This window comes from Chionomys nivalis, chromosome 15 (genome assembly GCF_950005125.1).
Source record: "Chionomys nivalis chromosome 15, mChiNiv1.1, whole genome shotgun sequence".
NCBI lineage: Eukaryota > Metazoa > Chordata > Mammalia > Rodentia > Cricetidae > Chionomys > Chionomys nivalis.
Window position 1 is genome coordinate 32006142 of NC_080100.1, and position 24293 is coordinate 32030434.

Consider the following 24293-nt stretch of genomic DNA (forward strand, 5'->3'; position numbering starts at 1 on the left):
GTCCTGATCTTTATCCTCTGGATGATTTTAAACAGTTAACATGAACCTCAACTGACTTTCAGTGATAACTACAATGTAATACCTTCATGTTGCAAGCTTACATTTGATTCTCTAATCCACTAAATCAAAGAAAAAAAAAACTATTTTATGCCCATGTTGCTTGTTCCCACATTGGGGCATGCTTATCTGTGTGATGAGAAAACAAAATTAAATTATCACAGTTCATCTTAGAAGGCATTTAGAAGGAGCAAATGTCAAGCTAGGATTAAAATGACAGAAACATGTGGACTGGAGAAGAACCTGAACTTCTTACTCCGAGGAGACCTACATTCACATGTGCCAATTTGCACTTAGAATGACATAATTAAAATACATCTTAAAATTTTAAAAGGATAACCGTTTGTTGAATGACTAAATGAAGGACCTACTTCCAAATGGTCCACCACAGATAGCCTATGAAGTGAACTATTTGAGACTACCTTCAGATATACAAGCTGAAGGAGAGTGCCACGCGAACTCCAGCTAGGCACACCCACGCTAAGGACAATCTGGCATTGAATTTTGAGGTTGTTTTGTTTTTGTTTTCAGTATCAGCTTTTTCTGGGGCAGAATAAGTCTAAGAGAAAAGGCCACCAGCTGTGATAGATGTTATTAAAGATGACGAGTCTGTTATGGACTGGCGAGGAACTCAACCACTGGCTTGGTGACAGCTGAGTAAGACCAAAACGACAAAAGGCTGATAGGGACTTTAACAGATAGAATCCTGGGAAAGTGAGAGTCAGGCTTGTTGTTTTTCTCTGTGTAAGAATTCAAGATATTGTTAAAATGCATTGGTATTAGCAGATTATATTGAAATTTTGGTGCTGAGCAGGTGACGTCAAGACCAGGGACATCAGATAATTCTAAATCCCGCCTTACTCTTCCCATAATATTCTTGTTTAAATAACAACAATGGCTATTGGGAAACAAGGCCCTACTCTATAATTGGCTGGGTTGGTACCTTGAATGCCAGTATGGAACTTTCTGGTAAGATGGAACTTTAGCTTAGGATCACAGCCTTCCTTCCCATTAGCCAGGATCTAATCATCAGCCTATAGAGACTTACTGCACCTCACAGAGGAGAAGGGGCAATTCGTGTCTCTCTAAGTGGCTGAATCCTCTGGAGGCACAAAGCAGAAAGGAAGAGAGCAAAGCTGGTGGGCAAGCCTGTCTGAAGCCTCTCACTGTTTGGATCTTGCCAAGCAAAGAAACAGAACAGGTCAAGCCATGGACAAAATTACCCAATCCACTGTGGACTGGACACGGTGCCTATGTGGGGTGCGGGAAATACAGAGCTTGGGACTTGACCTCCGGAGTGGGGAACAGTCTAGGAGGAGGATTTATATGCAGAATAGGAAAACATGAATAAGAGGGAAGGGGTAATTCGGTGCCAAGCCTTGGAAATGCTCCTGTTTTCATGTTCCTATTCCGTGAACTCAACAGTAAGAGCTCATTTTCTCTTTCCAAGGCCCAGGACACTAGAGATACAAGATTTCCTCATGGCCTCTGTTATTAGCACGGCTATGTCAGTGGGCCTTTCCTGGGTACAATTACCAGACTAGATAGTCCTCAATCAGGACAGGCTGCCTTCACAGCGAGGAGGAAAAATAACACGAAACCTGGGCTCCAGAATCGCCTATTTGTTTTGACAATTGGCACTGTGCCCTTCCCCACTCCTAATTTATGACAATTGCCCAGACATTATGGAAGTAGCAGATGTGGGAAAAACTGTTTAAACATTAACTTTCCTTCTGATACTAATGAAGTTAGCTTTTGCTAGGAATTCCTTCAATAAATTGTGAGTGTTTTCTCTTGAGTTCGTTTATCACACACACACACACACACACACTTACCGGTCCTTTTAGTTCATTGCTGTCTAACTGCTTATTCTGAGGTAGGTCATCCCCCATTTCCCTCTACTTACTTTGACTTTTTTATAATCTCTTTTTCCCTTGACTCCATTTCTCAGCCCTTTTCTTCTAATGCATTCAAGGCTCTCTCTAGTCAGAGTGTTTTTAAATCACACTAATGTTTTAGGATGCAGTTTGAGTTGTCCTATGTATCCAATGTTAAGAATATAGGCATGTTTTACTTCAAGATCTACTAGATTTTAATGAAGCAAACTTGGCTATTTTAGTAGTCTTATTTATTAGATTTTTTTATTACACCCTAGACTTCCACTTTAATAGTGTGGCTGACATCTCTTCATTACTCCGTGAGCCTTTTCAACAGTCTTCAGTGAGCTACTGAAGTTACATAGTTTGAAGAGCAAGCTGACCCTCCCAAGCAGAGCTGCTCTGCATCCCTCTGGCTAAGAGTAAAGTCTGGTGTACTCTTCCCTTGGCGTAGGCAGAGAAGGGCCCGCCTGCCCACAGCTTGAATCTCATACACCGGATGTTCAGTGTGGATGATGTAATCCTTATCACAAACAATCTACAAGAGCCTGAGACATGTTTAAGATCATTTCCTGGAACTAGTGGCAATATGTACTCTTTCTGTTTGTGGAGTCTGAAGACTTGCCTCAAGAAAAATCTGAGTTCATTATGACTCAAAATCATTGTAACTGAAATCACTTGTGAGATGAAGACAAAGAATGAGGGGTATTTCCAGTCATGGCAATGTATTTACTTGTTTTGTCAAGGATGGTGCATTCTATTCCTTATAAAGAGAGAACTATGAATGAATATTGCAGCAAAAAGAAAAACAACCACTGCATCTGTGTGGGGGCACATGTTGCTGTTTCAACTTTTTGGTTAAGAGAAAACTTAGTAAAGGTCCTTATTTACTATGAGTGTGAATAGTCTTCCAACAAATGACTCTAGAAGAAAGTTAAATAGAAAGTCCCATGGAAGAGGGAAATGTTCCGTTTTGTAGCAGACATCAAAGGCTCTGTGTGTTAAATAGCCCTTGCTCTAACTTGCTTTCATCCCTTCTGGACTTGAGTTTGTGGTGCTCATGTACACACACACACAAACACACACACATACACATGTACACACATGCATGCATACACACAAACACACACTATATTTGTTCCTCACACTTGAAAGATACCTGCTGTTCTAGAATGCTTAGAACATATCCATGATCTGTGGAAAATCCCAAGACATCTTATCAGATAATCCTCATGATAATATTGAGTGCCTGCTCCAGAGCGAAGCTTATTGATGAGAGTGAAGAGCTGGGACACACAAAGCTTTCTGGCATCCAACCATCTCAAACATTTCTCTCCATCAGAACATGGATGTGGGAAGTGGGAAGTGGCAGAGATGTGAGGTGGCTGTTAATGTTTTTAGGTTCCATGTGATAAGCAAGTACTGAGTTCTTGCCTAGAAGAATTCTAAGTAGACCCCGTATGATAGAATTGTGGATTTAGAAGGAAAGGACATAGGAGTGGGTCTGGATTCTGCTACCACTGAGATGCTGTACTAGTTATGTTGTGTTGCTGTGGTAAAACACTATGACCAAAGCAACCTAAAGAAAGAAGGCTTCCTTGGCCTTGTAGTCCCTCAGGGATGAGTCTGCTATGAGAAGAGTACATGGCAGCAAACATCAGGAGCAGAAAGCTAAGAGGCCATTTCCCAAACAAAGTCAGAGAGAGGAGAGAGAGAAAAGGATGTAGGATGAGGTTGTACATTCTCAAAGTTTACGCTTAGTGCCATGCTTTCTCCAGCAAGACCACACCGCCCAAATTTCCCCAAACAGCACCCCCAACTGGGGATCAAGTGTTCAAATGCCTGAGTCATGGAAGGGGCTGGGTGTATCTCTTTCAAACCACCAGTGTCTTTATACAAAACCAGAAATATGTTACACCTCATAGGTAATAATAAGGACCAAAGAAGATAATCGTATAAGAGTCCTTAATTAACCATTATGTAGTTTTACAATGCTGTTGCTATTAAAGTGTTTATCTCTGATTTTAAAAAAAAAATGCTGCCAAAACACCTATCAGAAAGGTATTGTATTGTCTCATGGGCTTTGATGTCTGAAATGGAGTAATATTCAAAACCATACTTGTTTCCCTAGGATGGGTAAAAGTGAGGGGACTTGCATCACCATAATTCTTTTCAGTGAGTAACTCAGTTTTTGATTTTAACTTCAGGAAAACTTTATGGAGGGTGATTTGAAGCCATACTTGATATTTATTGGCTCCTTTGTTTCCAGTAAGAAAATATATTTCTAGGGTTTTTATAAAGCACAGCAGCCTTAAGATGCTTTAAGGATAGAGGTAGGTGGACTCCGTTGTGACATTGACAGACCTTGAGGGCTTTGCCATCTCACCACTTCAGGGAACAGTCTGGAAGCTGAAGAGTCTGTGGTCATATAATGAGACTGAAATACTAACATTGCTTTTAACTTATGCCAAAGAGTTTGACTATTGGGTTTGGAATAGCAATACTATGACCTAAAAGATAAAGTTTACCTGCACTCCCTTTTCCTAAGGGAAAACCTTCCATAGGTGACTTCCTTCATCCACAAACACCTTTTCCATTAACTAGCAAGAAGCAAGGATCTATTTATACCTTGCCAGATGCCCTATATTGTCAATAACCTAGAATGATAAAAGGATGATATTCTTATTCATATGCTGTGGGCTTTGAAATTTCTAATGTTAATATAGATATTACATAGAATAGGCTCCAGTCATAAGTAGGGTATCCCCTTCAGGGTCTAGAGGACATCTCAAACGCCTGGTGTTCGGGTGTCGCTCATACAGGCATTGGGCTTCTTCATCTCAAGATCTTGCTCTGCTGGTCTACCTAACGTCCCAACTCCCAGGATTTCCCTTGATCCTGTGGTCACCCCTCTGTCCCCCTGTCCCTCTTTCTTCCCGCCTCTGTTTAAGTTTGAAGAAACCCTGCTGACCCAACTTTGAGAAACTATTTTAAGTAAGGCCAGGGCTCAGCGCCGGAATTCTCTGAACCTCCGCGAGCCCTAACACCTTTTACACAGGAGACCACAAGACCACTCCGTTGGCTTCCTGGTGGCTTTACTACAGCCATTTTAAGGAAGCACCTGTCACAGTTCCCCAAATGTGTCACATTGTGATCACTCTATACTCAGCCCCCTGAAGTCTTTCTTACTTAGAGATAAAAACAGGGGCTAATTACACACTAGTCTATATGTAACCTGGCCCACTTGCCAAGCTGATCCCACTGTTTGCCATTTTCTCCGGCCACGGAAAGTTTGTGCTTGCTGCACCCCTAGGCTACTCTTCCTGTCTTCTTTTAAGTCTTGAATGCTTAAGTCTTTTTAAGTCTTGAATGCTTTTGGGGGGCAGTGGGGCTTCTCTAACCATTTGAATAAAGATTATACCAGTCTCTACCTCATGCTTCTGACACACTCATCTTCCTTCCCAAGCACTGATCACTGCCACCATATGGTTCATTTCCAAGATTTATTATCTGTCTTCACTCTAGAATGTAAAAATTGAGGCCAGAATTTTTTTAGTGACTCATTCAGTAATGTATCCTTAGTACCTACAATCGAGTATGGTCCATGATAGGTGTTCTGGCTAATTTTAGGTCAACTTGACACAAGCAAGAGTCATGAGAGAGGAGGGAGCCTCAACTGAGGAAATGTCTCCATAAGATCAGGCTGTAGGCAACACTGTACGACATTTTTTAAATAAGTGATCGATGGGGAGGGCTCAGCCCATTGTGGGTGGGGCCAGCCCTGGGCTGGCGGTCCTGGGTTCTATAAGAAAGCAGGCTGAGCAAGCCATGGGGAACAAGCCAAAAAGCAGCACCCTTCCATAGCCTCTGCATGAGCTCTAGCCTTCAGGTTCCCACCCTGCTCGACTTTCTGTTTTGACTTCCTCCAATGATGAACAGTAAAATGAAAGAGTACTAAGAAACCCTTGCCTCCTCAGTTTGCTTTGGGTCATGGTGTTTTAGCACAGTCATAGTCACCCTAAGACAGTAGGTCTTGTCACCCTCCATACACGGCCTCACAGGTGTCTACTGTGCAGGGCCAGTTTACATGAGAATGGTGCCTCCTGGAGTTGTACAACATGTCTATCCCATAGGCCCTCAGTAAACGCATCTCGATGATACCGTATTGTTTTAACTGCACCTCCATTGACAATCTCTACAAAAGTCTTTACTGTTGAGGAAGTGCCTGGAGAGCTTAGAGACCCACAGACAAAGGGAAGATATTTTTAGCAGCTCCTGGATTGTGGGTTTAAAATTGTCTGACCTACACCACCATAAATATTGTTTACTAACTAAACAAAGCACTTGGAATTCCACTGGAGGTAGGCAAATTGGCTACTTTTTGGAGTCTACATAATCACTATTTTCCCACAAGATAATTGAACAGTAAGTGTTATTTAGGATAGTCTTGGAAGAAGTCCCAGTTTCACCGTAGGGAAGGAGCAGTTTGTATCTTGGACTTTGGTTTACTTTGAGGAATCAGCACTCATGGCTATTCACATAGCTCTATTTTTTTTTTTGGTTGAGTCAGTAAAATACATAACTGCAAAGAACTCCTTTCATGTTTGGACATGGTTTTCCCACCCGTGTGTGCCCTACCCCCCTTTGTGACATTTGTCCTTTTGTACTTCTCCCTGTTACAGCTATATGCCCATAAAATTTGATGGTTGGCCAGACCAGCCTCCTTCACTTCCTGTCTGCTTAATTTAAGAATGTCATGATTCCCTGGGAGTGGCCTCTGGTGACTTTATAGCCACCTATCATGAGGGAGAGTGAGCTGTAGGGAACAGGATTCCATGAAAGCCTGTGGGCGTGATGAGGTGTCTGCTGCGGGGAAGGAAACGGTACCAGGAAAGACGGTGGCAGTGGTCTAGAACCTTCCCTGGGATTTCTGGCCTGGAGGTGGGCTATAGTATTTACATACTGAGTCATGTGTGAATGAGGGAGTGGGACTCCCTCGGTCTTCAGGTGTACACCAAGTGGCCAGGTATTGCCTTGTCTTTTGCTGTCTTATGTTAATAATCTAAGATGGCAGATGAAGAAAATAACTTTGTCCCCCCCTTCACATTTCAGTGCCTTTATTTACTGCTTACTGAGTGGCATGGGACAGAGCAGGAGCAGGTTTCTTCCTCTTTGTTGTGTCTGCTTACCTTACAGAGAGCCACAAAGTTCCCAGTAGTGACAGTGATGGCGACATCTTAACTCCTCTTTAATTTCAAGGTTAACTAATGCTGAACAATTAGAGGAGGTGAGGGGGCGTCCCATCATGGTGCTCAGTGGGACAGAACGCAGCAAGTCTCTCTTGCTTCTTCCCGTGGAGATTAGCAGAGAGCTGGTGCTGTGTCCTTGCTGCTGGAGACAGCGAGAAACAGAGCACTTTAGTTCAGAAACACTTAAATTTCCTCAGCGTGTCTCCCCTGGGCTTAGGTGAGAAGGTGTGGAAATGTGTACAAAAGAAGTCACCTGAGTGATCAAATCTGGTGCTTCCTGAACATGCTCTGCCCTTGACTGTCACTGCACACGGCATGACCTGTACAGTGCTGTGTATATGTGCTCTCGCAAGGATGACGATGGCACATGTCTGAATTGGGGCTCCCTTCAATACCACACAGCCATCCACCTGCATCCAGGAAGTGTGACCTGGACCTCTGCTTCCAGTTTCTACTCCATCAGTTTCTAGAATTCATCTCATTTATTTAGATAGATTTCCCGGGCCTGGCCTAGGGCTTCTTGCATTGAAGAGGAAAGAGAACTAATTACTTGGAGGTTATAATCCAGTCCTTCAGAAAACAGTTGACTCTGACCGGCAATTTTGTAAGGGGTAACTTGCTCACCTGTCTCAGCACTTCCATTTGCAAAATGCCAATAATATAATCTCAGATTCATTTTACAGATTAAATTAGATAAGTTTTGGAAAACCTTACACCCACTCCAAAATACTGTAAGATTTACTAACATTAACAGAAATTCCCAGAATACCAAGGGCCAGAGTCCCACTTTCTGTAACTGCTTGTCTTAGGCACTTCATTGGTGACTTTTCTCATTGCTGCGACTAAACACCAGCAAGAGCATTTTAAGGAATCGTGGTTCATTTCATCTCACACCTTGAGGGGACAGCCATCATGGCGAGGGAGGCGTGAATGCAGGAGTATGAGGCGAGTGGTCTCATTTCATCTCTGCTCAAGAAGCAGAGGGCAATCAGTGCCAGATTTCAGCTAGATCAAAGCCTCCAGCCATGGATGACTGCTGCCCACAGTTAGGGTGGATCTTCCCTTCTCCATTCAGCCTTCTGGGAAACAGCCGTCACAGACACAGCTGGGGTGTGTTTCCATCAGATTCTAGATCCAGTCAAATTGGACTGTGAGGATTAATGACCATGGCGTCCTTTTCACTTTCCTTCGTGCTTTATACCTTGATCAGCGAAGCTTCTTTCTGTACTGAGACTCATAACTGGCCCAGGGGCCACGTGTAAAATAACACAAGGTGCTGAGTATTCCATGGCTCATCTGTATCACGTCTTCACCATTTAAGACTCAAGAAACTATGCAGAATGGGGAGGAGGCAGAAGAATGTGGCAGTCAATGTGTGGGGAGTTGAGCAGGGAAATGATGGCTTCTGGGTTTGCACAGTCATGAGCACACCAGCTCACAGCAGCTGCGTGCTATCTCTGCATGATCAGCACAAGATGAAGCCAGTGAATTCCACCGTGGACGAGGAAAGGGCACATGAGAACCCACTCCTAGCTGAGGAGTCTGGGCAATTGATGGCTGCCAGAGAGGGAAAGTCGTTTTCTTCAGGGGAGTGACTACTGGGAGAGAGCCAAAACCCTACTGAAGGGTTACACACCCATGTGCTTATGGGGAGCACTAAGAGGACACAGTAGGAGATTTTAAAGGAGGTTGAGCAGATGCACTGGGGGAATAGGGAGTTGGCTTGGGAGTGGAAAGTGGTTACGATCAAGACACGTATACATGTATGAAAATTTCAAAGATAAATTTAAAACATTAATTTTTTTTTGATGCACAGTCAAATGTACAAGCTGAACCTGAAATAGCTTGCAGAACAGCCACAGGGTTTCCTTCCTTTTGGCTCTCTTTGACTTTTCAAGTGTCTTAACCTATGTGCCTAATGTGATTGAAACATGGAGTACAAGTAATATTTTAATACATAATATATATATATATATATTGTGTATGTGTGTGTTGGTTCAATTTCACCTTTACGTGGACAAAAATAAGTTCTTTGGCTAAAACATAATTATACATTATTAATTAACTGTTCTTTTACCAAGACAGTTATTCCAATCAATAATTGAAATGCTTATTTTTCATTCGTTTGTTCAACAAAATTTAGACCTACAAGCACAGAATCTTTGACCCTCATTAACTTTCATATCTACCTCATAGATCTAGTCCTCATAGTTCAAAGATGGCTTTCTGGAGGGAGCGATATCCAACAGGAGATAAATCTGATGGGTAGAACCTGCCATGCGTGGGATGGCATGGCCTGTATGAAGGTGGGCAGCAGAAGAAACTCTGGTCTGCAGAGCTGAGTCCCATAGGACTGGACTCTTCTGCTGCAGGAGAGGCAAAGAATACGACAGTGTTGATAGAGCTGCAGCAGGCTGCATTCTGCCGCCCGGCTAGCTTTACCCGAAATAATTACACAGAAACTGTACTCTTTTAAACACTGCCTGGCCCATTAGTTTCAGCCTCTTATTGGCTAGCTCTTACATATTGATCTAACCCATTTCTAATATTCTGTGTAGCACCACGAGCTGGCTTACCAGGAAAGATCTTAACCTGCATCTGTCTGGAGTGGGAGAATCATGACGACTCACTGACTCGGCTTCTTTCTCCCAGCATTCTGTTCTGTTTACTCCACCCACCTAAGGGTTGGCCTATCAAATGGGCCTAGGCAGTTTCTTTATTAATTAACCAATGAAAGCAACAGATTAGAAAGAAATCACTCCCACATCACGACAGGGCTGAACACAAGATCAGGGGCATATTGCCTGCTTCTTTAAGATGTGTTTGTCTGCAAAAATAAGAGGAACACTGTGTAGACCCCTGTAAGTGAATACTAGAGACTAAAGATGAAGAAAGTGGAGCATTGTTGAAACAGTTTTCACAGTACAAAGGAGACTCCTAACTGATTCTAAGTGGGTATGAAGAACACCATATCTACTCAAACATACATGCCAAATGCCACCAGCAGTCCCACCATTAAAATGAATATGGTGACTTTATATCTATCAGTCAGATTTCTAGCTTTTCCAGAGTCTTAACCTGTGTGTCTAATGTGATTGAAGTGTTGATTACAAGTAACATCTTAATAGGCAGTGCTAAATTATCTCTTGATGAGAGGACAAATCTTTCAGTTGTGACCTTAATAAAACTTAATTTAATTATTGTATTCAAAATGTTCTCTGAGAATAATTTTATGCAATGATTAAGGTGATTTTACTCTTCATCCTTTGTGTCTATTTTTGTATCCTTTGACCATTTTAACATTTTTTCACAGAAGAGCTTCCTATCCTTCATCTCTCTCATATAATTGTTTTATTGTTTCTGTATATTAAACAGTTATGCTGGATTTATTAGGCAGGAATCTGCCTTAGATTTCTCTATGTCTACTATATAAAATTTAGCATGGAACACAAATATAAATGATAGTGACAAATTACTAACTAAGAATGCTAATGGAAGATTTTCATAGATAATCTTCTCAACTTAAAAAAGAGCAACTAACAGTAAAGCAAAGGTACTTCCTTAGCAACTGGATGTTAATAAATAACCTGCTATGGCCTCTGAAGATTAAGCCAATCAGGTTGGGCAATAGCTCAGTTGGTAAAGTGTTTGTCTCAGAAGCATGACCCTGATCCCCAGAACCCATGTAAAAATGCTGGGCATGGTGATTCACTTGTTACCAATGAGAAGAGAGGCAAAGACAGGTGGATCTTTGGGGTCTCTCTGGCTAGCCAGTGAAGCCTAACTGAGGAGCTCCTAACCAATGAAAGACCCTATCTCATAGGAGGATGATAGTGTTTCAGGTGATCTTCTGCCCCCTCCCCACATACACACACATGCACACGTGCACACACACATCCATCTGCACACATATGAACACACATGCATAGGAGAAAAATGATCAAACAGTACATGGTCTCTTTCTGTCCAGTACCGTATGAGCATACACATCTACTGTATTTCTGCGGGCAGGAGAAGCATAGTTTCTAGAAGGGAAACGAAGCTAACCAAAGGAAGGATGTGAATATCAGGCTCATCCTGTATTCTAAATATGCACTCAGTATTGCAGTCACTAAGGAGATCTCCGAGATACATGTGCTCAGTATTTCTGCTAAGCATCCTCCTTATAAAGGCAGTAGCCATAAAGCCACCCAGATAACTCATCTGTTGCCTAAATAGACCAGCCTGTAACAGCACTTAAGGCATAGAAAGAACTCCAGAAATGTTGGTTGTCACTCTTGGGAATGAATGAATATGACGTCATTCTTCAGCTCTATGCCAGCACACACTGTAGTATCTAGTCACATGTGCCTCTCTCTCGTGTTCTTAAAATGTTGCTTGAATATTGATATGTGCTTTTAGTAGGAGCAACGCAATGAATTTTAGAGACTATGCTTCTCTAGCTGCTGGGGAGGGACATCTCGGGGTGTTTTGTGAAGCAGCCATATCACAGACATCCACTAAGTGTCCTGATCAGCTGTGAGAACAGAAGACAAGTCAAATTATAACTGAACATGTTTGAACTATGAAGTTTTATAAGATTAAAATTAAATGCAATGTTTCTGACCTGTAGTCCGTTTTCTCTTTAATAAACTGTCCGTACCATACTGTGACTCATGAGAGCATCGTGTTTCTAGGCTGCTGGTTGGTTCACCATGGAGTGGCTTTCCTGCGAACAGAATGGGAGATGTGTACAAGTGCCCTGTTGACGTCCCCACGGATGCTTGTGAGAAGCTGAACCTGCAAAGTGAGTTGTTCTTAGCAATGTGATTATTTACAAATAGCGAGTCTCACTTGTCAGAAGTGCAGACAAAAATGACAACAAGATCCCAATCTCGTCTTAAAGAAATGTAGATAGCTTTATGCCTTTGTTGATTAACTCATATGGATACAAGTTCATATCCACATTTTTTAAATGGGTTTGAAGACCTGGTTTAATCATCTTCACAGGTAATGTTCTGCCTCCTGGGCCATTTGTCTTAGATCACGGACTGATATCTCCACTTTTATCTTTCATATCATGGTCAGAAGTCTGAGACTATCAGTATTTCTCTACCTCCTCTTTCCAGAAAAAGTCATTATGTACAAAAACAGTAGTTCTGGGATTGAAGGTTCCAAGAAATGCTATGTATTTCAGGTTTCCTGAATAATTACATTCTAGCTAAAATACATAACTTAAAATTATTTGCTATTTTATTCACCTACATTACAGGTGTGTTATATTACAGTGAGGAATATTTAATAAAGATTTGGGACTAGAAAGCTGAATGAGTAATATCCCACATAGTATTTCCTGAAGGAAGTAAAAGAACCTTCAACTCTTAGTTTAACACCTCAGCAAAGCCATGAGGATACAAACATTGCTGAGCCCGAGTCCTCCTTAAAAATCAAGGCATGCGATGAGAAAGGGAATTGTTAGAAAACTCAGAATGATTTCAATGACAGATGTAAAGAATTAGAAACATGACTGGGGATGTGGCAAACACAAATGCTTGAGTTCGACTCCCAAAAGTCACATAAAAACAGTCAGCCATGCGCTGCCTGCATGGCCAGGAACCAGAGGCAGGACAACGCAGAGACACAAGATAGAACCAAGCATGACTGGATAAAAGAAAAAGTCAATGAAATGATCCCTGATGATGTTCTGCTATATTCATAGATCAGTCCCTAGCCTGGTTGTTAGCAGAGAGGGGTCATCCAGCAACCAATGGGAGCAGATAGTAGAGACCCACAGCCAAACACTAGGCAGAGTCAAGGGAACCCTGAAAAAGAGGGAGAGAAAGGATTTTAAGAGTCTGAGGGGTCAAGAATACCATGAACACAGGGTCCATAGAATCAATTAAGCAGGGCTCATAGTGGCTCTGAGACTGAAGTGTCAATCATGGAGCCTGCATGGGTCTGAGCTTTGTCCTTTGCATATACCATATGCTGTACTTGTGGGACTCCCAGAATAGGAGTGGGAGGGTATTTCTGACTCTTTTGCCTGCACTTGGGATGCTTTTCCTACCACTGGGTAGCCATATCTAGCTGTGATTAGAGGGTTTGTGCCCAGTCTTATTGTATTGTTTTAGACCATGTTGGATGGATACCCCTGGGAGACCTGCTCTTCTTTTGCGTGTGTGAAGGGAAACAGGAGGAGTTGATCTGGGGGAGAGGAAAAGTTGGGGGGAAAGACTGGGAGGAGTGGAGGAAGGGGAAATTGCAGTTGGTATGTAATATGTGAGAGAAGAATAAAAGCTAAAGAAAAAAATTAAGACAGTCAGCCCTGACAGCACACACTTGTGTAAAACAGTCAGGCATGCTGACTTAGACTTGCGACAATAGCAATGGGAAGTTGGAGGCAGCTGGGCCTCCTAAGCTCAGTGGGCAATCAGTATTGCCAGCTAGGTGAAGTAATTCAGTAATAAATCCTGTCTAGAAAGAAAAGGTAGATGATGCCTGAGGCTCTGTCCGCATCTGTCCTCTGGCTTCCATGTGCATGCACACACACACACACACACACAAACACCACACGTTAGAAAAATAAGCAGGAATGTCCCTTACATACATCTATGTGACACATTTGTCACATGATTTTCACCCCACAGTAGGTTCTAAATGAGCACATTTTCAGTGAGCCATGTGGTCAGTGATGTCAGAGAGATGGTACAGAGGTTGAAGTGTGAGGCCCGAGTTAACATTTTCGTTTACGTAAAAGGGATGTGGGTGATAGAGCTCACCATGTGTGGAATTGATATTCAAAAATTTTTACTATAACAATGGGGTGTGTAGCTGAAGGGTAGATCCAAGAATATGTGAGAGTTTGTGTTCAGTTCCCCGCATTACAGGAAACACAGCGCCAAGAAAAAGAAAGCAAACACCAGCAATGTTACTATATCGCCTCAATTGTGTCTTTTTAACTTTTGAGCATTTAGGTGGTGGCTTTCTAGGAAGATTTTTTCTTCTAGATTCTCATGCCTCTGGAGAGAATCTGTGGTTAGTGTCTTCCCATCATCCCTATTTTGAAATAAAACCTAGAGATTTAAACATCAAAGTTTGCATTTTGGGTCAATTATACTAGTTAGATGGTCCAGGAAAAACAACACTGTTGATGGGTAGCTTGATATTCAGCAAAACAGTCATAGAATATTTTGTATAAAACACAGGAGTTAGAAAGACACACATACACATAGTTCATTTTAAGCTAACACGTACTGACACATTGCCTTATTAACAATGTTTACATAAAAGTACATTTAAAAATAAGGGTGCATGCCTAGGAGTTTCATTGTTTTCTTTCTATACCAAAGAAATTCTTACTCTATGAAAGCATACATAACTAACGTAGTTATAAGTCCAGTGGGACTGTGGAGTTAGGAAAAAAATAATTTATAAAGAAATAAATACAAGGATCAATAGCCATCCCTCATTTCTAGAATTTAGGCGATATGGGAGTGGTAGCAAGACAGCTCTATGGGGTAACAAGATTAAGAATTCTTTCCAGAAAAAGCCAGAGTGTAAAGGGGTGCCACCAATGAAGTGGGTATTGGCCAATGACAGTGAAGTATTTATCTAACTAGAGACACATCGCCAGCACATGGGAGAATGTGTCTAAGAATTCTTCCTCCTCTAAGACAGAAAGAAAGGAGGGAGGCAGGAGGCCTGCTGGTGACCCTCATCAGTGCTGAGGAGCCCAGGTCGCTGGAGCACGTGGTTCATACCACAGTGTTCTAGCGTCTCACTGTCTCACCGTCTCACCAAGACTGGCAGAGTGTGGAATTTAAGACTTCAGAAGAGGGAAGCCTTAGAGCAGTCTCCCTGGGAAATGGGGGAAGCAACCCAGCTGAGGATTAATGACAGGGGTGGCGATGGCTTGCCTGAAACTAGAGAACACCAGGAAATCAGGTTACCGAAAACTGGAATTTCAAGGCTCAGGAAATAGCCAGGTAGTGGTTGGTGCCATAGTTTGGAGGGACAGATTCATTTCTTGTTTTACCTGGCTGGTCCCATGGTTTCTTTTTGAAATTCTCCTACTGATTCGAGCCAGAATCTGTCAAATGGTGTTCACTAAGAGTATTTTAAACAATCTCAATGAAAAAAAAAAAAAAAACCAAGGCAAGGTGACAAACAGAAATGGATGGTGGTGCCCCCACTGTGCGTTTTGTTGTTTAATGAGAACATTGTCCTTTCTGAAACACATATTTAAATGCCCTGGTAGTGCAGCTGCCTAATGGCTCCTTACACAGGAGAGCTGGGAGTGGCTGAAGAAACCACGTTCCCACTCTTCATTATACAATTCTTGTTTCCAGATATGTTATACTACACTTAAACGTATGAAAAAAAACATGAATCTGCCTGTTTGTTTTATTATAGCCTTACGTGAAGGGTAGATATTTAAAACTTCAAAACATCTCTTTCTCTCCGAAAGGTTCAACCAGCATCTCAAATGTTACAGAGATCAAAACCAACATGAGCCTGGGTTTGACCCTCACCAGGAATTCGAGGACCGGTGGCTTTCTAGTGAGTGTTCTCCTCTCAGCTCCTCCTTCCTCTGGAGAGAGCGTGTGGTCAGTGTCATCCTGTCTTCCCTCTTAGCAAATGCAGTCTGGAGATTTAAACGTCGAAGTTCGCTTTTGGATCAACTTTGCTACTTGGCTAACCAAGGAAACATAACAGGGTTGATGTGGAGCCTTCTTGAATAGTGAGCAAATGATAGGATGTTTGGAATGCCATGAGAAGGTGAAGAACAAGGCCTTTGCCCTGGGAGGTGTGCTGGGCAGGTGTGGATGCCATCAAAATCACAGGCACCTTCCATTCAGCAGGAAGGGTTCAAAGTCAAGGAGTGCGATTGCCTTCAATCGCTGCCTTAAGGTCTGGCTACTCCGATCCTATGGAAAGCAAGGAGCTGTCTCTCCTGTCGTATATCTGCTTGTCCTCGCGTGTATTTCCTAATGTGCTAGGAAGGGAAGGTTTCTGAAGGAAAACAGAATTTCTGAGCTTCGATTTAATAAGGAAATTGCTGAAAATATTTGACTATACAAATAGTGAAAAAAATCACATACCCACTCCAAAAGATGAAAGACAAGTAAAAATTAAACCGTATTTAAAATTTCCTCTGACTCATAAAAAAATAGTCCAATTAGACAGCTCTGAAAAATTGTCTTCAAAAGTCTAGGTTGTCTGGCTATTGACATGCTCACCTAAAATCTTGTTTTATGAAAAAAAAATCTTGATTTAAAATAATGTAGCCAATATTTTCATTTCATTTAGAATAACAGATATTTACATTCAGAAAAACTTACTTCCACTAAATAAATTAAATATTAGCTATCATATTGGCAAATCAGTGTATAAATGGCTATTGCAAGATGTCTTTGTGCTTTGCTGTATTCTAATAGAGCTGACTTCATGTTTTTTGTCTATTTTGACAGTTGGCTAAGTCAGAAGAATATCTTGAGAATTATGGATTGTAGATGTACTTTTAAAGTTTTAATGCTTAATTCTAGATGAATTCAAAGTTTTAAAAAACTACAAGGGAATTCATAGTCACTGTACATGGGCTGGAAGGAAGGAGAGACCTGAGTTTCTTTACACATTTAAAAGGTCAGAGTCTTGAGCCGCTCTTAAGAATTATGTGGAAAAGACTGACAATCACCACATATTTCTGAAACTTCTTAAGTTCTGGGCTTAAAGCAAGAATGTTTTGGCAGTAACGGCTGGCATATTCTACCTTCAGCTTCTTAATTCTGTTTTCCATTGCTTATGAAAAAGAATGTCTATTCTCACATACATCATAAATCATCTGCCAACGTGATAAAAAAGGCTGAGGATATAGACACGGGCATGAATGATTGTCATCTACTGTGTGTGTGTGCGTGTGTGTGTGCGTGTGCATGTGCATGTGCGTGTGTGTGTGTATACTAGCCAGGTGCAACGACTTTTTCCTGATTGGCAAAGTGTTCCAGTTTAATGGGAGGAAAGCCATGCTTGCTCACTGGGCATGAAATATGAGCACAGCTGCTAGGGTTCAGCCACTTACAGTTAAACTGGGTCAAATAAATCCCCTTTGTTTTTCCAGTTGCTTCCTGTAAGTCCACACTTTTCTATTCAGTTTTAATAATTGGTCTGCCCATAATAAGTTCAATGCTCTACGCACGGGTCACGACTTTATATAATGGGAATTCCTTAGGTAATTTTTAGTATCTTTAGACTTAACCTATCTCCCCACGTTTCCTCTTTTTATATAGAAAATTGAGTGTTAGAGAGTCTAACATCTCCTGTGTGCTTTAATCATGATTTAACCCGCAGTTCTCAGCATCCTCCTAAGGGCTTCTGGAAATGAGAGAATTGGCGCTGTGTTATGACTCTAGTAGGAGTTAGGATTTGTGGGCTTTGAGCGTGGAGATGAGCACCAGCCAGTGAGGGACCTTGCTGTTCAAAGTAAATAAACAGTTTATAGCAAAGTTAAAGGGTTGCCGTTCATCACCTCACTTGTGTTGTTCAGTGTGTTCATATGCTTTACAAGAAAGCTTTTTTTTCCCTCAGAATTTCCCTTCAAAGTCTCAGAAAGAAAACGAGTAGGGTTTTAAAATAGCAGGTGAGCAGGGACACAACGGCCTGCCCCTGAATGGAACAAGTGTTTGTTTGGTTACCATAATGTCCATACACAGCTCAGGCACTCTTGAGGACCCTGCCTGCTGCCTGTCCTCATAGGCAGTTGGGGTTTTGCTTCCTATAGAGAATGGGACAGGAGGAGACCCAGTGCTCAAACAACCACAATGAGGTGCCAATGTATCGATTGCTTTTTCCATGACTTTGTTTTGAGTATTTCATGTCGATGGACTATGGAATATTCAATCTTTACAATCTTACAAGGAAAGAGACATAATTTTCTTCCTTTTATAAATGAACCACATGAGACCCATATACCTGAGAAACGAAAAGCCAGCTTGGCATTCTGTTTTCTTATGGAAATTTTCTAAAAGTAGTTTGGTGGGGGACCCCATCATCTCTCTGTCCACTGACAGCTACCCCTGAGGGCCTCATCTCTCTTCCTGAAGGCCACCATGAGGCAGCACATCTATTGCTTTCTCCTCATCTTTTCAGCCTTCCAAGAGGATGGTCACTCAAAAGCATTTTAAGAAGATTTTTGAGAGTTTATTTTTATTTCAACCACATGACTGTGGACCTGAATGTATGTTTGTATGCCAGGTGCATGTCAGTGACTAAAGAAGGTGTAAGATATCCTGGAATGGGAATTATAGACGGTTGCCACGTGGAGAATGGGAACTGAATCTGGGTCCTCTGGAAAAGCAGCCAGTGCTCTTCTTAACCTATGAACTATCTCATCAGTCCTTCCAACGCATTTTTGACTTGCTAGTTTTGAAAGCAAATCGGGTGCTGGAGAGAGGGCTCAGTGATTAAGATCACTGGCTACCCTTCCAGAGGACTTGAGTTCAATTCCCAGAACCCACCTGCTTCTGGCCTTCATATGTATACATTGTGTGTGTGTGTGTCTGTGTGTGTGTTGGTGAATCCTAGTATCTTGGGAAAGAATGGATATGATGTCTTCATTCCATAAAAGGAGAGGTATATTATTATATTATATATTATTTTCTCCTTTCTTTGAAGACCTGTGGTCCCCTGTGGGCACATCAGTGTGGAAATCAGTATTATGCAACTGGAATTTGTTCTGACATCAGTCCAGACTTTCAGTCCTTGACCAGCTTTTCACCTGCAGTCCAGGGTAAGATAGAATTGTGAAGGAGGTTTGAGCAATGCCTTACAATTAAAGCGGGGAGGTCCAACCAAAGTCCAACCAAACCTTCCTGTAAGTCTGAGGTTTCCATGGTTGTGAAGTCTGACTTACCTTTGAAAAATGTGATCTTTTTTGTCTCTTGATGTGTAGCTTGCCCTTCCCTCGTCGATGTTGTAGTCGTGTGTGATGAATCAAACAGTATTTATCCTTGGGAGGCGGTAAAGAATTTTTTGGAAAAATTTGTACAAGGCCTAGATATAGGTCCCAAAAAGACACAGGTAAGGACATCAAAAATGAGCCCATGGCTCTCCTTTGGGGAAAAGAGTGTTAGACGTGAAGACTTAAAGTTTCATTTGTCAGATATTTATTTTTAATGCACTTAATGTTGACCTGGGAAATTAATTGAAACATATACTTCGAAGGTCAGTATTTGGTTTATGGCTTTGTTCGGTGTTGTGGATTTTAGTTTTATTTTTGACACCATCATCAAAAGAATAGCGTGTAGCATTTACGACTCTTTTAAGTGCTGCTTATTTTAATTCTTTAACACATGAGTTTATTAATAAGACATTTACAGGAATAGAGATGTGGCTTAGTGGTTAAGAACACCCAGGTTCAGCTCCCAGGCTACACCTTCTGTCCCAGGTGACCCAAAGTCCTGGCCTCTATAGGCACCTGTACACACATGGTGCACATAAATACACATAAGCACGCACATATACACAAAATAAAAGGCAGTAAATAATATATTTTAAACTTAGATACATATTTCCCTATAAGAATTATGGTCAATAGTCATTCTATTTGTTTATACTTTTTTGTAAAAGAATTATCTGACTTCTGTGAAATTGAAAAATAAATCAGTAAACATGATTCTGATTTATAGCCTTTTGTATTTAATCCAGCATAATCTCAGTTGCATTTTACATAAGGGAAAGTATTTTCAATAATTTGAAATCATTTTCTATATCTTCAAAAGCCTCAATTGGGTGTTATTTTATCTTCTTTTTGTTTTGTTTTTATTTGTTTTCATTAGTTAATTTTACATCTCTGCCACAGTTTCCCCTCCTTCCTTTCCTCCCAGTTCCTCCTCTGTCCCCTCTCTATTCACATCCCCCATCCAGTCCTCCTTCTTTAGTGTTCAGGAAGGGACAGGTCTCCCATGAGTAGCAACAATAGATGGCATAACAAGTTTCAGTAAGACTAAGCACTTCCCCATGTATTAAGGCTGGGCAAGGAGACCCTATATGAGAAGTAGGCTCCCAAAAGCCTCTAAAAGAGTCAAAGACAGTCCCTGCCCCCACTGTTAGGAGTCCCACCAGAGGACCACGCTACACGACTGTAACATATATGCAGAGTGTCTAGGTCAGTCCCATGCAGTCTTTTTGATTTAGGCACTCAGAACACAGGCATACATGTTTCATGATTCCCCAAAGACTAAGTAGCATGTATTTCAAGCTACTCATTAGATAAGGCAGGAACATCTCTGGAGACAAGGATTCTGAGTCTGGCCTGAAAAGTATAGCAAGACCCTGAAGGGAAGAAGAGAGTAGGCAAGAGAGAGAAATGGGGGTCAGTTTCTGGATATTTTGTGGGTTGTTTTTTTTTTTTTTCACCATGCTCCTTGTTTCTTTTTCCATTTTCTGATTGGATCTACCACAAATAGATCCTTCTGACTGGAGCAGCAGCATCCTCAGGGTGTAGTTCACTGATTCCCTAGTGCACATTCCCAGCTGCCATCTGACAAGACAACACCTCACACCTGGGAACAACTGTCGGAATAGGTTTCTCTATTCTTTGCAGTTATCTTCACTGAAAGTTCACTTTTCTAGTTTTCTAAAATATTATAAAATTGTTAGGCAGTGGTAGGCCACACCTTTAATCCCAGCACTCTGAAAACACAGGCAAGTGGATCTCTGTGAGTTTGAGGTCAGCCTAGTCTATAAAGTGAGGTCCAGGATAGCCAGGGCTATAACATAGAGAAACCCTGTCTCACAAAACCAAATATATATATTTACCCTTTCAAGACCATGGGAATTCCACTGTGGATTTTTACTATAAACTTCTACTAATGAAGACTACATATCACATTGGTTCCTGGAGAACAACACTTTTAAATCTCCCTAAGGAGAAACTTTTCCCATTTGTCTGTTTCTTTTCTGTCTCTGAATCGGTTACCATCCCTGTCTAAGCTGATTTAATAGTCTCCAGACTTCATGACTTTCTTCTGTGTCTTTCTACCACAATCCATTGTCTCCTCTCTAGGGGAAGCTGAGTTCAGTCTCTCTTCTTATGACCCGTATTTAATACACACCTTACCTTTAAACCCTACTCTCCCTGCACTCATGGCTGTTTTGTAAAAATCATATTCGGCTAGGATCCTCAGTTAGTTTTGAATCAGTTGCACATCGTATCTTAAAGGAAGAGGGACAGGATGATCACCGTGTTTCTCATCCCTTCCCAGTGGCCGCCATACGGCCCTCCAGGCAAAGCTACAAACTGAACTCAGCTGTCGAGGACTGTTCTTCCACCTCCTTTATAGCCTTACCTCAGAGACTCTTGCGTCTTTCAGAAAAGCCTCTTACTGCTCATCCCTATTTCCTGCTCACACAATCCCATCTCCTGGGCTGGGAGAATTCTTTTCATGCTTGGAAATAGGCATAGTGATAGAAAGATGTAAGTTGCTTGATCTAAAGGATTAGACACTGTCCCCCGGATACCTTGTTCAAAAGTTTATCATTTGTTCACTCTCTCAAATATAGTTCTTTCCAATGGTGTGTCCTCTCTGAAGGCCAGAGGTTTCCAGCACCACATGCATATCTAACACCCTTGCTCCAGCAATGCTCAAGCCCACAACAGGGGAAATCTAACAGTCCATTAAACTGAATACATAGCTTAGAAATATGTGAGCCTTTCTTCTGACTCTGTTTCATAACTACTCAAAACTAATGAGATATCCTCCATCTATGATTGTTTATACCTGTTTCCAAACTAGTAGCCACTGATAATTAGGAAGTCTATTTATTTGTATATATTTTAATCATTGTGTCAGAAAGCTAAACCTAATATTCTTTTGCACTAAAAATATTAAAGACGTGCTTTCAGGTATTTTACAGCTATTTCTGAACCAAAAGTGTGGGCTGTAACAGGTTATCTTGTTAGCAATCACGCTCCTGTTATATACTGAAGACCTCTCCCAGAGATGATTCCACAGAAAGAATACTTTTCAAGAACAGAACTGAAATTGTTTCCTTTAAACTTTTAGACTTCACATCTAAGTTCACCTTTCTCATTATATTGGCTAAATAGAAGTTATGTGTAAATTAATGATAATTAATAAACTTCTCTTTAAAGGTGGCATTAATTCAATATGCCAATGAACCAAGAGTTGTATTTAACTTGAACCGTCATAAAACTAAAGAGGAAATGGTCAAAGCCACATCAGAGACCCGCCAATTTGGTGGGGACCTCACAAATACCTTCAAAGCAATTGAATTTGCAAGGTAAGTTTTGATGCTATTGGATAAACACTTTGACAACATAAAAGTGCTAAAGACAAGAAGAAGGAATGGGAGAGGCAGGGCAGAAGTAACAAGGGCAGAAACAAGCCTTCCTGTGGCATGTGTACCTTGACATGGAACAGAGGAAATGGCGTTACACACCATGGTCCTGGCATGGACAGACATATGAAGTTGTTTTATATGATTTTTCATGAGTGACATAAACTGCAAAGGTCTTAGATTAAGATAGTGTGAAATGAAACAATCTGATGTGGGAAGTCCTTCTGTATATGTGTTGCTTTTATTAGTTAATGAATAAAGCTGCTTTTGCCTATGGCAGGGAAGAATATAGAGCCAGGCTGGAAGAGACAGAGAGAGTGTAGGCAGAGTCAGGAAGACACCATGTTGGAACTTTACCAGTAGGCCGCAGCCCCATGGTAATACATAGATTAATAGAAATGGGTTAATTTAAGATATAAGAGCTAGCTAAGTCATCAATCAAACACTGTTGTAATATTTGTGTGATTATTCAGGTATAAGAGCTAGCTAAAAATACACCTAAGTCATCAGTCAAACAGTGTTGTAATTAATATAGTTTCTGTGTGATTATTCAGGTCTGGGCAGCTTGGAAATGAATGAGCGACTCTGTTTATGACAGTCTATCACTGTTTGTTAGCATTAACTTCAAATTAAGCTAATAGAGCATTTTGTACATATTAATGAAGCTCATGGTATATTATACACAAGAATTTGAATGCTGAGGTTATTATTCTTGCAGCAACATACAGGAAATGGGAATTTTACAACTTCATGGCATCCACCTCCTTCTTACCTCAGTCTCTCTTTTTCTGCTGTCATCTTTACTAGACTCTTTATTAAATGTCTCCCTTTCATTTTTTTAAATGAGAATTATGTGCCTTCCCTTAAACCTGCTTCTAGCCTTTTCCATCTCCTGTGTTTATTCTTTCAAAAGCCATTAAAACAAGTTTCCTATGAATCTTCTCACTTCTTCCTCGAAGCCTGTAGCTCTACCACTAAGTGAGCCTGCTCTCTGCACCAGCTAACCTAGTGCGGCTGCCTCAGACCCACTGCCCTTAGCTCCTCTGTGCATGTGGTGAGGACAGACATACACTGCCGCTCTGAACTCAGTCTTCACTGAACACCATGAACCACTGGGACCCCCACCAACACTGGCCTCTTCACTGACTCCTTCTTCTGGTTTGTCTTCACCGAACAAAGCCCTCTTTCCTCCACAGTCCTCTCTTGTAGGAATAATGTCCCCACCCTTGTTGGGAGGACCAACCCTGTGTGGGCTCCCCCAACACATGTGTCATCTCTTAACCCTCTCTCCAACGACATCAGGAATCTCACTGAAGTTGAGCATCTTTATTGGGGAAACATCTCAGAAAACTCACTGTGTCCTAAAGCAGCCTCATTCCATTCCCTTACTGCTCATGATGCGGGTGTCTGTTCACCCCAGCATCAGGCAAAACCCTCATTGCTGCCTTCCCTCTCCTCCCACTTCCCCTACGATAGATACCAGGCCATCATCACATTCAGTGCGTCTATCTCTTCATTCCCTTTCTTATCTGTCCCCTCATTTTCTCTGTGTGTATAGTGAAGCTGCTGCTTCCATCAACTGGTGACTTTCTTCATATGTCTCAAAAGATACTGTGCATAAGAGAAGATATGGTTGGCTTCATCTTTCCTGTCTCCAGCTCTTTGGGGGCTCAACCATAGTAAACTGCGGGCCATAAAAATGAGTCACCTGTCATTAAGTGGAGCGCCCTTTCCAGTCCAGGAACTCAGACTAAGGAAAGGAATGTTGTCCCGA

At 41.5% G+C, this 24293-nt stretch overlaps 1 protein-coding gene across 1 annotated transcript in view; it reads left to right on the top strand.

The window, feature by feature from the left end:
* Nucleotides 1–24293, top strand: part of Itga2 (integrin subunit alpha 2) — a 93306-nt gene that overhangs the window by 28544 nt on the left and 40469 nt on the right. Inside the window, exons 3-7 of the mRNA XM_057789903.1 lie at nt 11860–11969; nt 15630–15721; nt 18833–18947; nt 19110–19237; nt 22314–22462. Of these exons, the coding sequence (XP_057645886.1) occupies nt 11860–11969; nt 15630–15721; nt 18833–18947; nt 19110–19237; nt 22314–22462 (594 nt within the window). The remainder of the gene's footprint in view (nt 1–11859; nt 11970–15629; nt 15722–18832; nt 18948–19109; nt 19238–22313; nt 22463–24293) is intronic.